This window comes from Onychostruthus taczanowskii, unplaced genomic scaffold (assembly GCF_017590055.1).
Source record: "Onychostruthus taczanowskii isolate IOZ18803 unplaced genomic scaffold, ASM1759005v1 scaffold10, whole genome shotgun sequence".
NCBI classification, from domain to species: domain Eukaryota; kingdom Metazoa; phylum Chordata; class Aves; order Passeriformes; family Passeridae; genus Onychostruthus; species Onychostruthus taczanowskii.
In genome coordinates this window covers 12,202,252-12,217,828 of record NW_024496526.1, presented here as the reverse complement: position 1 = coordinate 12,217,828, position 15,577 = coordinate 12,202,252, and the positions used below count along the sequence as shown (strand labels likewise).

The 15,577-nt window shown below is 41.1% G+C and overlaps 1 protein-coding gene across 1 annotated transcript in view; it reads right to left on the bottom strand.

Moving 5' to 3' along the window:
* The window catches only part of THSD7B (thrombospondin type 1 domain containing 7B), a 243,286-nt gene that overhangs the window by 172,396 nt on the left and 55,313 nt on the right, over positions 1-15,577 (bottom strand). The window contains exons 4-5 of the mRNA XM_041407405.1: positions 10,053-10,307; positions 3,748-3,917 (exon numbers count right to left, since the gene is read on the bottom strand). Coding sequence (XP_041263339.1) covers positions 3,748-3,917; positions 10,053-10,307 — 425 coding nt within the window. The remainder of the gene's footprint in view (positions 1-3,747; positions 3,918-10,052; positions 10,308-15,577) is intronic.

Here is a 15,577-nt window from a genome sequence, read left to right as displayed (position 1 = left end):
TATAATTAAAACTTAAGCAGACAGGCTCCAAAAACACCCTAAGAAAATTCTGAAAGCAAGATGTGAATTGGATCTCATTCAAACAAGTGAAAAAGGGAAAATGTCAAGATATATAAGGCACAACTTTTATGAAAGAATGACAGGGCAGACAGAACCTTAGTTAGAAAACTACAGAAAATATGGAAAGAGCTGCAATCCCAGCCACTAGAGACATCAGGTAAGTAGTTCAGAGAAGAGAGGAAATACTTCTGGAGTATTTTATAAAGACTGCCATCTCCCAGACTACTGAGAAAGAGATACAGTTTCCAGATAAAGTCAAAAAAGCAAAATTAATTAGAAAACAGAGGGATACTCCCCGGTCTTCAGAAAAGAAAGTAAAAAAATCCTGAGGTACAAAATTAAATCTAGGAACTACATATGTTTATTAACTGTTTGAACATAAATACAGACACCAGTCCCAGATTCTAAGAGGAATTTTCACTCCCATATCACCAGAATAATTTATTGTGACTGAGAGGAGAGTTGTACTGCCAAACAAGGAGAGGTTTCATAAACAGATTGTTGCATAATATTCTTCCCTACCAGATGTCTTTTTTGTTGGTACACTGGGGATTGCCAGTTAGTAACATTCACCCAGATCAATTAAAATTTATTATGGAACAATACATTTCAGATAAAATTTCATAAAACCCCAAACATCTCATCCCATTTTGTAAGCCCACTTACAGAGGAGAAGAAAGCATTTCTGTCCTATGGTAGCAGTGACTGGCTTTGAAAATAAATTAATGATGTGCATTTCTACTTTGCTTAAGAGAGTTTTCATGAGGGAACAGATGTACTTTAAAAAAGAGGTACAAAGAAGGGCAGCCACCACCATTCCCACAGTTTGTTCCAGAAATGGGATGTCCAAGCACCGGGAGCATCGAGGAGTATCCAGAGCTGAAGGGCAGAAAGGGCTGTACCACAAGCAGCTCACTTGCATATTCTGTGCTACTTTTTGTGCAAAATGTGTCTCTTCTTTAAAAACAACATAATTTCAAACATGCAGATTTGCTACTTCCCTCTCTGGAATTACTATATTGCAACCTCGTTGTGAAAATCAAGCATTACAAATTTAAACATGTTGAAATTCAGTGAGATACTTAAAAACAGCAGGATCTATAGAAAGGTAATCATGTTAAAGCTCAGCAAAAGCCTCCCAGGTGAGGAGGGATGTGGACTCCTTGGACAGAACAGTCAGCATTAAAACCACCACAGTCTCTTCACTTAGGGTTACCTACATTCACAGACCTCTGAACTACACAGCACTTAGACATTTTCCAATGTAAATTTAGCTGTAATAGCCTCAGAATGCAGGAATATTACCAAGCACTTCAAAGACTGCAATATATTTTCCTTCCAAATACTCATATTAATAGTATGAACATCCTCTTCAAGGCTTAGAAAACATATCATTTCACTTGGAACAAGACAGGGATTTCTTAGTTAGGTCATCTCTTGGGGGAGAAAAATATGAAATCTTATCAATACATTTCTTAAAGTAATACCTGAGTAAGAGTTTTCCATTTTCAGTATCTTCAAGTTGGAACCTTATAATCAAAATACAGAAAGATTTCAGCAGACTTAACCTTCTGAACAGCTGATATATAAGGGCTCAAGGAAACAGGTGCTCCCTATCCAAACACACATTTTAATAAAAGAAGAAATAGATGGGAAGACTAGGCAAACAAAAAATGGGAGAGACATCCTTGGGGGATAAAAGAGCTTTGAGCAGTATGTATAAACACATCACAGATGGTACCTGTCTCCAACTAGCATTCAACATATTTTATCCCAGAATGCTGCTGGAGAGACCACGGGACAAAATCTTCTTTCACATATGTCATTGGGCCCAGGTCCAAATTCTCTTTGGAAGTAACCAGAAGAATAACAACTGTGATGGATGGTAATATTCCATTAGACTTGCTTGTTTGACTCCTGAATGATCCCTTTAAGGACACTCAAGAGATGAAAAAGAAAAATTACTGTGCTTTTGATGGTAGCAATTAGACAATACATTTGCTTATATGTAGAGAATTAATTTCTTCATCTTCTCCTCATCTCTGAAAAACTGATACAGTAAAAGATGAGATAGTGATAAATAAAAGTATTCTGCCAGTTCTGATTGCCAAAAGAAAAAAGCAAAAAAAAATATGTAATTCCTTATTTATTCAAAGAACAAAAATTAGTCAGCTAGTAAATGAGACACACTAAATATTACTGGATGAGGAGGGATAATAGGGAAGGCTTTCCCTGTTCCATTTGCATGTCACTGTGCTCACAGTAGATGGGATTTTCACTTTCCAAGCACTACTGTACATTTGCACTACTGCTTTGAAATTACAGTAATAGTTTATAGCTTGTACAATTGCTCTGCACATCTGGGTTTTTCCAGTTCACTATATGAATTTTTTTTAAAGATTAGAAGTGTAAATACAAGGGAGAAGTATCCCAGGATTTTTGGGGTTTTTTAGTTGAGCTTAAAAGTTGAAAACTTTAAAAGTTAAATACAAGGGAGAAGTATCCCAGGATTTTTGGGGTTTTTTTAGTTGAGGAGAGGGCTTTCAACTTTTAAGCTTAACTGAACTTTGAGCAAGGGAAAAAGCTGCAGGTGGGTCACACACTGGATATGCAGCACTACTCTGCTTAAGGAATTCAGAGGCACTCCCCTAGTCTTCCTGAGAAATTCACAATTCTGACAAAGAATAAAGTGTGAATGAAATCAGTTCAAGCTCTCTGCTCACCAACCTGCCTCGCAGTGGCTGCAAGGAACACAGGAGTGAAGAAAGTCAATAAATGCCATACACCTTTTATCAACAGCACTTTTCTAACTCTGAAAGTCCACACTTGTGTGGAACAAGAGAGAGAGGTTGTGCTGGGAGAGTAAAGAAGTGCCAGATGTCTGGGAGAGGTGAATCTGCCACTGTGCATGGACTGAATAGAGATGAAAACAGGTCTGGCTGTCTATAACCTCAGAGTCAGTGAGGGATGCTGGGACACACACTGGGCATCCAGGAACCTTGCTTCTCCTCTGTAAGTAAATAAATCTAAGATACAATATTGTGTTGTTATTATCTTACATCTCTGCTCAAAAACACATTCTGCAAGAGCAACACATTGAGCAAATAAAACAGCTTATGATGAATTATTCATTGTGAATCTGTAACTACTTATTATTCTTCTAAAGGAAATATAACTCACTTCCAGAGTCCAAAACCTGTCTGTCTCCTCAAAAGTTGTGATAATATTATTTTTGCTTTCCCCTTCAAATCACAAGAAAGATTGTGTATCAACCTGAAGCAGAGGCTAAAGCCATATCCGGAATGGTGTGTGACAACCTGTTTTATATTCTGAACTAAGACTACACTACAGAAAAGTGCATTCAGCTACCAAGGGGCTGGGTTTCCTGATATATGACAGAGGAAGAAAAGTCAACTTCAAGCATAATCTAGTTCCTTCATCCTTTGTAACTCTCCCAGTGAAGTGAACAACAGAACTGGCAGCAATTCATCCCGGGAGGCTGTGGCTCCTGGCAGTTCCTCAGGGCTTCCTCTGGTGCCCAGCAGCACCTCCCTGTGTGAGCATGGATACAAGCAGGGCATCAGCAAGCCAAAGGCTACCAATGACTCCACGTTATCTACTTTTCTTCCTGTTTCTCCTACTCAGATCCACTCAGGCCAGCACCTCAGAGTGACCCTGCACACGCACCCTCCTTCGGCCGGTGTGTCCCCAGTTCCACGATGATCTGGGCACAGTAGACCACCCGGGTTTGGATCCCACCTCCACAGAGCCCTGCCTGCTTCTGGTGGTGAGGGTCCTGCTGGTCAAGGAGCAGAGACACTTGGCAAGCTTTCCATTCAGAAGTCCTCCAGGCAAACCTTTGGGAATAGAAAGAGAACAGGTAAAATGAGATTTTGAAAGACTACCGGTAAGGGTGAGGTACTTTATCAGATGACAAAATACAATTGGTTTAATCTTTATAGCAGCATTTTCCTATCCAAAACAGGGAATGTTTGGAAACATTTTGAGTGTTAAATTTACATAGGTTAAGTATGTGCTATTTGTCTGGAGCACTTGTGTAAAACTTTTGACAGAGCACCAATCTCCAAAGCGTTCTGAAGCACTAAATCATCCTGACAGCACCTTTGAGCACAGTGTAAAAAATGAGTGAAGATTAAGAGGTTTGATTAAGTGTGAACAGTAGTTTTCAAACATGTGTCTCAAAGCACTAAACCAGCACACTGCCAAGAGCTGAACACCTCCCTCTGAAACGCCCCTAATAGCTGAAATCCTGCAAATATCAACATGTCTCAAAGCACTAAACCAGCACACTGCCAAGAGCTGAACACCTCCCTCTGAAATGCCCCCAAATAGCTGAAATCCTGCAAATATCAACGGAGCTCCAAGCACTTGCAGCTTTTCCACAGGGGGCACCTTTCTAAGTGCCCAAGGTCCTGCCAGTTCCTTCAAGGGATTGGCCAAAGCATCTCAGTTAATTCCATTTTCCACAAGTTGTGATACACAGCAAGCTCGAGATAAAAAATACTTTCATTCTAAGTTCCATTCACATCTAAAGAGCATTAAAGGTTCTCAAGGAATTACAATGTTTTGGGACACAGGTAGGTGAATGTTGTGCAGACAACAGTTGTTGGTGTGTACCAGCTTAAGTGCCAGGAAGAAATTATTAAAACCACTGGGAAAACAGTGCTGTCTATCCATGGAAAGCAGAATTTATTTCCCCATCATGACTGACAATGTACAGCATATTTCTAACACAACTGTTTCCACAGGCAGAGTTCACTTTGATTCACAGGTCACAGTCTGAGGGCAGTAAATAAGTGCACAAAGTCTTCCCAAGCTTCCGAAACGCAAATCTTAGGCAATACTGTTTTTATAACCAATCTGTTCACACTTGTGCTTCTTTATGCCTCCATTCCTCTAAATTTCCTAGTTTATCTTTACCACAGAATCTTTGGGTTTTGTGTAATGTAAACTACGTAAAATAATTTCCTTCCTTTATTCTCAAGACAAATAATCTCTCCTTTTACAGCAGATCCACAGTTGTTGAAACTACATATGTTCCTTAACTGCTGACTGATCACTGTAAACTCAAACACAGTGGGGTGTCTCTGCACAAAAAGCCTTCCACATCATAATCCTGTTTATTCTCCACAGTATCTGTTCCTGACAGCTATGGCAAGCAAACATGCATCTCAAAATTACATGAAAGATAAACACACTAGTTGGAGCACACATGTTCTCTCAACTTATTTTGTGAATGAATTTAATTTGCAAATGATTTTTTTTAGCCCCAAATTTTATAATGTATTCGAGAAAAATATTTGTGAATACTCCCAATTACTCGCATTTACAGGTACTGTTCAGATGAGCTGTCACATGCTCTTAAATAACTCATAGGATCTTGTGCAAATCTGGATACACTCACAGGGTTCATTACCCCCAAAGAAAATAATAAAGAGCACACTTTTCACACGACAAGTATCAAATACCTAACTTCCACAAAATATACAGCACAGCTCTGAATTCCTCTTCTCATTAGTTCCTTTTGGGAATTCCTAATCCCACTTCTTGGGCCTGCAGTGTTAAATGTAACCATACAGGAAATAAAAAGTGCTCTTCATCAAACACTGGGTGAAGGGGATTCCTCCTCCACATCCCTTCAGAACTCTGTGCTTTTCAGGTCTACTTTTGAAATTAAAATCTTAAATATAGAACACACACATCTTTCCACAGCCATGGAAATAGTTGTTTTAAGGAAGTATTTCTTAAAACAAAAATTGACTAAGGTAAAACTCATTATCAATATCTGGCTTAGGAAGTCAGCTGTGAACTCTAGATCCTAAAGAGTCATTTCCAGAGGTGTGAGCATCTGCTTCTCCTATTCAGTGTGAGCTGGGGGAATTAACACCTACGAAAATTAGGCCATCGGTGATTAAAATTATGCAAAATAACTAAATCTGAGCTCAGAGAGATAATTAAACTTCTTCAGCTCTTGAATTAAAAAGAAAAAAAATCCCTTTACATATTCTTCCAGAGTAACTTGTGTGAGCACGTGCAAGGACAGCCCTCCAGAGCGCTGCTGGCACCAGCTCCAAGCCTCAGCCCCGTCTGATTTTACCTGCACACATCCAGTGCTCCAGAAACAAATCCTGACATCCAGGCATTAAAAGGGACACATTTCCATAGCCATTAACAAGCCCACCAAGAGGTCAAAGGGCTGAAGGGCACTCCCCAAGTATAACTCCAGAGCCTTCTAGCACAGTTCACTGCACTTCCACTCCAGTCTTTACTACTTCACACTAATGCCTTATCTTTAATTTGGGAATAATAAACCTCATTTGCAAAGTGATACCATCATACCTGTATCTCAGCAATAAGCCTTTTTTAAAGAATCAAGTCTTAAAACATTCCCATTTTCCATCATTTAACTTCTGAAAAGCTTTGAATTTCCAACAAAGCAAAGAGTTTCTGCTATATCCCTGTCTCGTAACGTAGCAACCACAACCAAAATGAATGATATGAAGACATAATCATAATTCTGGAAAATCTATCTATTCCCAGCGAACATGAAAGCAACACATCAAGGATAAAAAAGATATAATACGTTGTTTTAAAACTCATGACTCTGTGACAGTTATGAAACAAACAAGAGCTCAATATCTTTCCAATTTATAGCAACCTCTTGGTCTCTTAAGTCTATAGGACTTATGCTCTTAGTGTTTACACAAGTTTTATACCTGTATATACCCATTCACTTTAATTGAACTATCCCAAATTTATATCACAATAAAAGAAAGTAGAATCAACTCCTATGTGTTTAAGCTTTTTAAGCACTTAATCCTTTCAGAACAAATAACCAAAGGTAAAACAAAGCACAGAGCTCTGGAGTCTTATATGCAGTTAAAGTGTTTTATTTTCTTGCATTTAGACTATTGATTATAGATGTTATTGTAAACTGCAGTCATAAAATTAAAAGCCCTTCCCATTTAACAGCAAATTTACACCTGTGCCACTTACCTGTGATGGCACCTTTAACTTGTAGCTTTGCCATGGGCATAGAGGTTATATTTAACTGAGCAGCTCTGAGGCTTAAAGTATTTTTGTCATCTCTGGATTCTTTTAGGTGACTGGAATATAACTTCACCCACCTCTCTCTGTGGAGTACAACTCTGCAACCTCTTAAGCTGCTGCTTTTTTGTGTCAGTGGATGAAGCCCATACTATGTACCTTCATGCAGTCATGGGGTGCTCTCTGCCCCTGCATTAAAAAACAGCCTCTAGAAAGTCATAAAATCAGATTGGTTTGGGCTGGAAGAGACCTTGAAGATATCTCATTTCAACCCCCTGCCAAGGGCACAAACACCTTTCACTATCCCAGGTTGCTCTAAGCCCCATCCAACCTGGTCTTGGACACTTCCAGGGTTGGAGCAGCCACAACTTTGCTGGGCAAGCTGTGCCAGTGACTTACCACCCTCACAATGAAGAATTTCTTCCTAATATTCTTCTAAATATAATATTAATTTCTTCCTAATCCTGTTCCTTCTGCTCAGCAACTTGTTCTGGTCCATGTCCTAGACCATTTTCTTTGCTGAAGGCTGCTTTGGAAAATTCTTGCCCTAAAACTAAAGCTAAAGGAAGACTACTTGTTCCCAAATCAGCCTAAAAAAAAGAGAAGATTTCTAGGAACTTGGAAAGTAAACAGGAGTCTCACCTTAAAGGATTTAAAAACTAATCTGATTGGGCAAACAGAAAAAAAGAAGTAGTTTGTGTTAAGACCAGACAAAGGAGAGCCTCTTTTATTTCTGCTACTGAAGCTCCTTAAATACATCATCTTCATTTAAGGGGTAGAAAGAAAAGATCATTGTTTGGTAAGCCTCAGTAAACTGCAGATGAAGTGGCATATATTTAATGGGGAAAAAAGCATAATCTTTCTAGGTATTACCCTACAAATAGAATGTGGTGAAATAAGGAGAATAGAAGCATCAAAAGTTTCTTGTATTATTTCACCAGGATTAACACTACATCTCTCTATGTCTGGAATGCTACGGATTTCCAATCTGAACTATTTCCAGTAGTTCACTCACCAATTCCCAAAGACCAACACCAAATCACCAGGCTGCAAACTGAAATATGGACCAATAGCAACCTTTACCAGCTGCTGAAACCTAAATAACATACATTTTTTATTTCTGTTCATTAATACAAAATCTGGGTCCCCACAGCCTTACATCCAGTAGACACACAGCACATGCTGCAATATTATGGATTTTCACTCTTGCTTGTTTCTTTATACTGAGTAAATCAATCAAAGTCTAGTAGCCAGGCGCTGCTGTAAAATTCTTCTGCACAGTGTGAGAAGGTCATAGCCTACCACCTGCATTTTGAGATATTACATCCCTGGAAATAACAATTAACTAAATACCTGAGTTGTACTTTTTAATATTTTCAGCTAAGTGGCTCTAATAACCTGCAAGTTTAATGTTATTTTTCTGAGCTAGCACATTAGAGTTCATCCTCACTCATGCAGATACTGCCCCAGAGGTGTTGCCTCAAGGTAGGGAGGCATAATGGGATGGGGAAGGTTTCAGAGTTCACAGGCTCATGAAAACCTGGGCATAGCAGCAATGCACTGAAAGAACAACAGATTTTCCTCTACAGCGAGAGAGGCACCTAGAAAAATTATCAGTGGTTTGCAGGTTCTCACCCTTTGTGCTCTCCTGGCTCTACACAACCGTTTGCCCTTCAATACAGTGCAATGTCAAAAAGGGGAAGTGAGAAACCAGGGACAGACCCACGTCTGTTCACTCCCTGATTAACTTCCAGCCAGTCTCCCCCAGTCAGGTGTCACCTGCACCCACGCTCCTGTACAAAATCAGCAAGACAATGTGTTAATCTATTGTCTTTGAAATTGATGTGCACTTGGGCAGGAGCAAAAATCACTCTGTAAGAGCCTTTCCTTAGGATGTAATCAAGCAACAGAATATTTTTTTATACTTCCTCTCTTCTGCTAGCAGGGTGCATAAAAATGATCAGCATTTGATTTTGAATGAGCCCAGTGATACAGAGACACTTTTACAGGTGATGCCTTCCTAAGAAATGTATCTTGCAAAGGCTTTATAGAAGGTTTTGGCAGTATCTGGCAAAAGCCCCAGAAACTCATGACTTGAGCACTGAACAGCTCTCCTGTTAAACACACTCATTCACAGACAGGAAGATTCTTCTGCATGCATATAAAATTCTATCAATCCCCAAGCATTTTACAGTCAATCTCAGAACATGTCACACAAAAAATCAAGCAATATTTTATTTTCTTTGCAAAGCACACTATCAGGCTCTTCTGTTAGCCTGGCCAAGCATAATGGCACAGGCTTGCAGACCAGAAAGGTGAGATCCTCTCCTTCACATCACAAACCAAGCAAGCTCTCAGGGACTGCAAAGATTCCCATTTCAAGAAGCATGAAGAGGAAAGCTAAGTCAAATCTATTACCTCCAAGCAGTTCCCATCTTTCTCAAGCAAGACTGGGATTTTTTTATGGGGAGATGAAGACGAATCATTAAATCTTATGTAAAAATTAAAATTTCAAAGCCAATAAAAGCTCAGCCATGGAGACCAGCCCAGTCTCTGCACAGCTGATGAAATTCTCTGAAACAGCAAACAGGACAAAAGCCATTTCAGAGAACAAGAGCAACCGCTCTCAGTTTTTAAAATATGAAAAATGTAAATGACATATGAAATGTAATGGGTGTAATTCAAATTTATTTCTACATATAACTGTAATGATTGTAATAGGAATAATGAAAATAGCAATAATTAAAAGGGTATTAGTAGCAATAAATAATACCAATAATCACAGCTAACAATGATCAAACTGATGATCTCTCAGACAGAGAAAGCACCACTTGCACAACCCTCTCCATGCACAAACCGAGCAGGGAGGATCTGCAGGGGCTTCTTTACCTCCAAAACCGGGGGAGAAGCATCTCTGGCCATACCTGGGGCAGGGCTGCAGCGGTGCCTTCCCTCCTCCACTGCACGCTTCCCTCTCCTCCAGCTCCGGGCAGGGCTTCCCGGCGCCCACGGCCACGCTGCGCACGCGGCGGCGCCGGCTGCGCAGCCCCGCGGCCAGGCTGCCCCAGCCGCAGCTGCGCCAGCAGGCGCTCCACGGGGACCACTCGGACGTGGCGCAGTCCTTGGGGATCACACAGGACCTGGAGGTCACGGGGGTCACCGGGTCTTGCAGGCAGAGGCTGCGGTAAGAACACAGTACAACAGCTGAGGAGGTCTTGCTTAATGAACTTCTGTTCCAAGACAAACTCCCCAAGAAGAAATCCATGGTCATTCAGTCAGAAGATCTACACCAACACCAGCGCTACGGAAATAAGAGAAGTTCTAATGCAGGCCACATAACACATTTCCAATGAGCTCTGGGTGCAAACTTACATGCTGAGTGCTTTGTAAATACTGTATCTCATTTATCTCGAGTTAAAACAGATGCACAAGGCATTATATTTGCTCCTGTGTAGCTAGAATTCCACAGTTCATCCTGTATGGAAAACAAAATCCAAGCCCAAGAGAAATACTGGCACAGGTAACCATTCCAACGTCCCACACACAGGACTAGATGTCCTCCATCCATCCATCCATTCATCCATCCAGCTGAGCAACTCTGCTCTTTCAAAAAATAATTAATCCCACACCAATAATAACGGTCTCAGTTCCACGAGGCTGTTATCAAACATGTGCTGTCAAACAATGTAAGAGGGTTTTCCAACCTGTCAAACAACCAGAGACTCAGGAATGCTGCCACTGCAGCTGGATTTTGGGACTCAGTTACTGCAGCTGACATCAGGACATGATCTCATTCATTCTGTAACACATCAATGGCGCCCTCGGCCAAACACAATGGGAAACCCAATTCTAAAGGCTATCAACTGATGAGATTTGGTATCAAGATACAAAGTCCCAGGATAACATTTTCAAGAGTCCCAAACCTACAACATATTTTGGCTTCTGTGTAGTGTTATATAGACAGTGCAAACTGGCCTCTGAAATTAAGACCACACCGATGAACTCAGTGTGAACTCTAATTTTTCTTCTCCAGCCTCCAGCTGCTTGTGGTCAAAGCTTTTGCCAGCTGTAAGGAACAAACACAGGTACACTTAAAAGGTGTGAAATCCAGAGCTGCTGCCAGGGAAGCAGCCACTACCTCTCTGCTATTCCTTACAGCACAGTTTGGCCAACCTACCTCCCTCTAAAGCAAACGGACTGGGGCAATCATGTCAGGATTGCTGGGCAGCCTCATGAGGGGAGCAGAGAAGATGAAGGGCATTCACTCCCTTTTCCAGTCTAGAAATTGGTCACCTTTTCACACAGGTCAACAGGAATATTCCCATTGAAACAAAACAAGTTTGACTGGACCCTCAATCACCAGCAAAATAGAGCATTTAGTGGCTTCCATTTGAACTTCAAAGTAAACCAAAAAAACTGTAACAACTTTTTGTCTCTATTTCTTCACCCAGAATAAAACTCAGTAATCTCACAGGCGCCATAAAGATGAATTTACTGAGGCTTATTTAAACCACTTCAACAAGTACATACAGCCTGTGATGTAACCCCTTCAAAATGAAACTATTCTTGCTTACAAGTGAAAAACATGTCTCATTTCTCTACTACAAGTCAAACTGAACTGATTACAAAGCTGTGTCTGGTACAAAATGTCAGTTCTATCAAAACAATGTCCTGGAAAGTAGTAATTATTATATAGGTACTTACTAACCAAGGGGTTTTGAGTGAGTTTTTGCAACATTAGGTTAGGTGCAGTCACGTGAATGGTCACTTTATCTCTTTTTTAATACTTTTTCAACAGGAGGAGTTACCCATGCCAAAACATTGACAAGGAAGAATAATTCCTGATTTTCAGTAGATAAAACAGTAGCACACAAAAGACACTGCCCTAACTAATGGTACCAGAAAACTTGAGTTTATCTAAGAACACAGAATGGGGGGTGGGCGGAGGGAAGGTAACTGATCTTACTTCTCAAAGTGATCAAAACTCCCCATTCAGATATAGTGTGAATAGCAAAATCCACTTTTGGGGTTGCACCACTGCCAAAGAGATTTTTGCCCTGCCTGATCTTTACTGGAACACTAACTAAAATATAGCCTTTAAAAATCTGGACTGGAGTCTTGGTTCAAATGATTTTTGCCAGCCCCAGTTCTTAGCCAGACAATGCCTCCAATACCTCCCTAATGGATTCTCCAAACCTGCGCCAACCCTCTGGCTGGGAAAGCCATCCCTGCCCAGAAATCACCCTTGCACTGGCAAAAGCCTTTGCCAGAAGCTGAATAGCTGCTCCTTTCCCTGAAAATCTCCCCCACAGCTCCTGCTATAAAAGGCAAGATGCTAACTTTGTTGACCTCAAGGTGAATGAGACATGGAGCTGGCAATTTCCATCCTGTTAAAGTAGGCTTTTGAGGGAGAATTACAAGCAACTGCTGAACAGAAAGAAAATTAATTAACTTGTACCTACTCACTCAGAGCCTCCAAGTGAAATTAATTGTGACACTGAGCAACACAAAGACAAATGTAAAAACACTCTTTTGCATGAAATTCAGACACAGCCTTTCATGTTGCAGATGTATTTAGGACGATCTAATACAGATAAAGCCCAGACCTGCGAGACACTCGTTGACCTGAGGCTGCAAACCAGACACAGATTTGTGCTGCTGTGGCTCTGTCCAAACCAGCAGGGACAGGAAGGTACTCTATCAGCCCCGGTTTTAAACTGATTTTTGACATATTCATGTCTCAGATTAGGTCTTCTACTTGGGGGTCGATCTGGTAATGGTGATACAGTAGAGTACTTACACAACTGATGCTTTTTTGTGTGTTGCATGCTTGGATTGACACTGTAAAACCCCAGGAACTGTTTCCCAGCCCACGCTGCGGTGTCTGCGGCGTAGGATGGATCCATTAGTGAGCAGCCAGCAGCAGCACAGAGCACAGCTCGCTCAAGTGGCACAGTGCCCTCTGAGCCTCTCGTGTGCTGAAGGGCAATAAACCACTTATTAAAGAAACACAAAACACTAGGAAAGAAACCTACTCATGTCTGTTTCACACTCCCAGAGTCCTGGAGCAGAACAGCAGAGGAAGAGAGAAAGCAGCCCAGGGTACCACCCTGACTGTGCAGCTCCACATCCCCGTGGCTGTGTCACTTCAGGCTGCTGCCCACAGAGCAGCACCACTGATCTTCTCCACCTCCAGCCACACACACACCCAGAAGACACAGTAACTGTGCAGCCCTGAGCTGAACCACACCACTTTCCTGCTCTGGACAAAAAGCAACCCACCAAAAATAGATTATTTTCCAAGAGCTCAGTGCCTGTTCTACATGCCCTGCAGTCACAGAGCCATCACACCCACCACATGGGAATGCATGGGAACAGGTCCATCAGCTGGAAAAAACAGCAACACCACCATGGAGCCATGCACCAGTAAATCAGGTTGGGCACAACACAGGAGTCAGCCCTGCTTCCCTTTCCAAGGGTACCAAGGCATTCAGAAGCACAGGTGAATGATTTCCTTACATTACAGGATAAGACAGGCAGTTATTGTTAAGCCTTTCACACTGAAAGGATCATCTGCAAAGTAACTGGGCACACTTAGAAGCTGTCACCAAGGCCATGCTGCTGGCACAGAGGCAGCACCAGGAGGACAGGGTACCACATGCACAGCCAGGCTCTCCCCCGGCAGCTTGGGAAGACTCCTGGGAATTCTCACGCCTGACCAGGGAACTCATGTTCAAACCCACGTGCTGCAGAGCAAGATAATCCTGAAGTGAGCTAACAACCCATTTCCATTTTTTCTCTTCTTCAGCACTGTCTCCTATTCTGTAATTAAAGACCCAGCCCTACAGGCTGCTGGAATTCACACACTACCTGCTCTTTGCACTTGGTCGATAATATTAACATCTCATAATGGACAGTCTTGTCATGTTTCTAACAGCATCAAAACACTTATTTCCCTTAGAAATTGGCAATCAGTGTTAAAAGGCACACTATTGAGAATTCCTAATGTATTTTTAGGGTCTTCAAGTGCTGTCAGGACTGTTCTGGATACCATATATTCAATCTGTGCAGCAGAGGTTTCTTTGGCAGAAGAAACATCAGCCCCTTCTGCACCAGGTTAGTGAAGATGGGGAATATTTGCCCGCCATAAAACTGACCTAAGGGAAAAGGAACTGGAAGACTTATAATCCAAACAAACATCAGTAAAGATGTCAACATTTTGGTGTCTCCAGAACTTAATGCACCAGATCCTCTGTTTTAATTAAAAATAAATGCTGGCTTCCATTTTTACTACCTTGGCAGACTCTGAGATCTTGGGGCTACAGAGGCAGCTGCCTCCGAGCACAGTTTGGGAACAGGAGAAAAAACACAGTTATTATTGGACACCACTCCTAAAATCATCAAAGCCCAGAATTGCTGGGGTTGGAACAGATCTCTAAGATCACTGAGTCCAACTATCAACCCAGCACCTCCAGGTCCACCACCAAACCATCCCCGAGTGCCCCATCCACACACCTTTTGCACCATCCCCTGAGCAGCCTATTCCAATGCCTGGCCACTAAATTGTTACTCATGGAAATGAAAAAAGCCATCACTGCTCCTTTGTTTCTTGTGCTTTTAAATAAAAGCAAAAGAGAGACAAAAGTTTTGTCTTTTTGAGAGACAAAAGTTTTGAAAATAATATTCTTCTTCTCCAACAGCTCAGGGATTTGTTTTCAAGCCTGAGCACTGAGGCTTGATTCCTACATCTGCCAGGAGGAATGTGAACATAAAATTTCTCTCCCAGATCGGAATCACAACCACAAATAGCATTTTACAGCACAGCATTTTTACCTCCGGACTGCAGAATTTTGTATTTATCCAGAGAACAGAAGAATGTCAACACTGAAACTGCAAATATTTTTTTCCTAAAAACATACAACAGCAAAGTGGTTAAGCACAGTCCACTAGGAAATGGATAATGGAAATTTAAATTACAGAGGCAAACAAAAGAGTTGAATGCTGCTCCACCTCCGCCTTGACAGATGGGTTGTCCCTTGACTGAGTTTGACCTGAATTTTCACTTACAAAGTAAAGTAAACAGAAACCCAAATCCAACTCTATTATATCACTGTTGTCATCTTACACATAGAATGAAGAGTTTAAGAAATATGTACATACAGGACTCCTAATACAAATAATAATAATAAAAAAACGCTTTGTAACTGTTTGCTCCTGACTTTAATTTCTCAGTGAGCTTAGTTGAGCACACACATCAGGTGAGAAAATCAGGTTAAATTTATTTACAATTTCAATGTCTGGCTACGCACATTTATTTTACCAAAATGCAACTTAGTGTCTAACCTAAACAACCTTTTATCATTAAAAATAAAAATATAAAAAAAAGGAAAGAACTGAAGCCTCATTATTCTGCAGATTTTTACAACTGTGACAAGACAGGAAAGCAAAA